The sequence below is a fragment of the Pterocles gutturalis genome, unplaced genomic scaffold (genome assembly GCF_000699245.1).
Source record: "Pterocles gutturalis isolate BGI_N339 unplaced genomic scaffold, ASM69924v1 scaffold30652, whole genome shotgun sequence".
In the NCBI taxonomy this organism is placed as follows: domain Eukaryota; kingdom Metazoa; phylum Chordata; class Aves; order Pterocliformes; family Pteroclidae; genus Pterocles; species Pterocles gutturalis.
In genome coordinates, this window is record NW_010108869.1 from 1,840 (window position 1) to 3,498 (window position 1,659).

The 1,659-nt window shown below is 56.4% G+C and overlaps 1 protein-coding gene across 1 annotated transcript in view; it reads left to right on the forward strand.

The window, feature by feature from the left end:
- The window catches only part of XKR5 (XK, Kell blood group complex subunit-related family, member 5), a 3,040-nt gene extending 1,761 nt beyond the window's left edge, over window positions 1-1,279 (forward strand). Inside the window, exon 3 of the mRNA XM_010072787.1 lies at window positions 258-1,279. Coding sequence (XP_010071089.1) covers window positions 258-1,279 — 1,022 coding nt within the window. The remainder of the gene's footprint in view (window positions 1-257) is intronic.
- The last annotated feature ends 380 nt before the right edge of the window (window positions 1,280-1,659 follow it).

The following is a 1,659-nucleotide window of genomic DNA, read 5'->3' on the forward strand; positions in this document are numbered from 1 at the left end:
GGGTTGGGTTCAAGGCCAGGCTGGATGAGGCTTTGGGCAACCTGGGCTGGTGGGAGGTGTCCCTGCCCATGGCAGGGGGTGGGACTGGATGGTCTTGAAGATCCCTTCCAACCCAAACCATTCTATGGTTCTATGATTCTATGATCTTTGCAGGGAGCCTGTTGGTCTGGAGGTGGTGGCGAGGTCTGGTCTCTCCTCCACCCCTCACTGAAACGCTGCTGGGACTTGTCCCTTGACACCTTTCTGCTCTTTTTCAGGTGCCGCAGCTCTGGTGGTTTATTACACCCTGCTCCATCCCAAATCCACGGAGATCTGGCAGAGCTGCCTGGAGACAACCTGCAGTGCCATGCCTGCTGGCGATGATGAGGTGGCTGGAGACAGCTCCCAAGTGGGGCAGAGTTTGGGAATTTCGGGAGATGGAGAGTCCTCGGCAAGAGAAAGGACCACGGCAGATCCCAAAACCGGCAACAGCTCATCGCTCCTGCAGTTCAAAGGGTGTTTGGAGGATGGCTGGACAAACCATCACCACTGGCTGCTGGTGAAACTGGCCTTAAAGACAGGAGATCTGTCCATAATCAACGCAGCTTTTGGAGATGGTGGTGTGGGAGAGGTTTACCCTGGAGGATGGGTGATGGGGAAACCCACCGGCATTGAATGTGGGACGAAACTTTCCCTCCCCACATGGGAAACTGGTCCTCAGGGTGTTGGATCTGGTCCGACTGATGAGAAATTGCAAGTGGCAGGGAACGGAGGAGGTGGCAAACCCAACGCCGGTGTGGCAAGAACGGGACAGGAGGATAGAGCAGGGCAGGAGCCTGGTTTTCCAGCTGGATCCTTTCCCAGCAGTTTCTCCACGGATCCAGCTGAAGGCTCCTCTGTGTATTTCAGCGTGAGAAGCATCGCCTCTCCCAGCGTGGGGACACCCACAGCCCCGTTGCAAAGGGATGGCGAAGCCCAACCTCCCCCAGGCTGCCTGGGAGGAGGAGGAGGAGGAGGAGGGGATTCATCCCTTGGGATGGTGAACATCAGCCCCATCCTGGGTTCTTGTGCCCACAAACATCTGCAGAGCAGCTCTTCCCTCTGCAGCACTAGTGGCTGTGGGGTGGGGGGTCCCCCCAAAGAGGTCTCGGAGCCTGTGGAGGTGGAAGGTGCCCTTGGGGGGTGGCATCACCTTCGGGACACCCACCTTGGTGATACACAAGGAAGTGGCGTGAGGAGCAAGCTGAGGCCACCATGCTTCACCTCCACCCCCAAGGCTGACTCTAAATGTTCCCAGTGAGGACTGGGGGAGCTGGGAGAGGGGACAGACCTGTCTGGGTTGCTGGAGTGACCCTGAAATTGCTGCATCGTCACTTTGGGTCAGCATGGGGGTGACTGCCTTGCTGGTAGGATTGGGCAGGAGGTGGTGGGATGTTAATGCTGGCCGTGAAGACTGTCCCCATGGTGCCCCAGCTGCTGGGCAGATGTGGTCCTCCATCGCTGGGACATCACCTTTCCTCCCACTGCATCTTCTCCTTGCAGTTTTGGAGAGCTTCAAAGTTCTTAAAAAGCCTTAAAAGTCCAGTTTTAGGTATTTATTAAATTTATGTAACAGTCCTGCTAGGCAGCTGGAGCACGCTGCCTTGGAGATATTTGTGACGATGTCTTGAAGTGTGACCT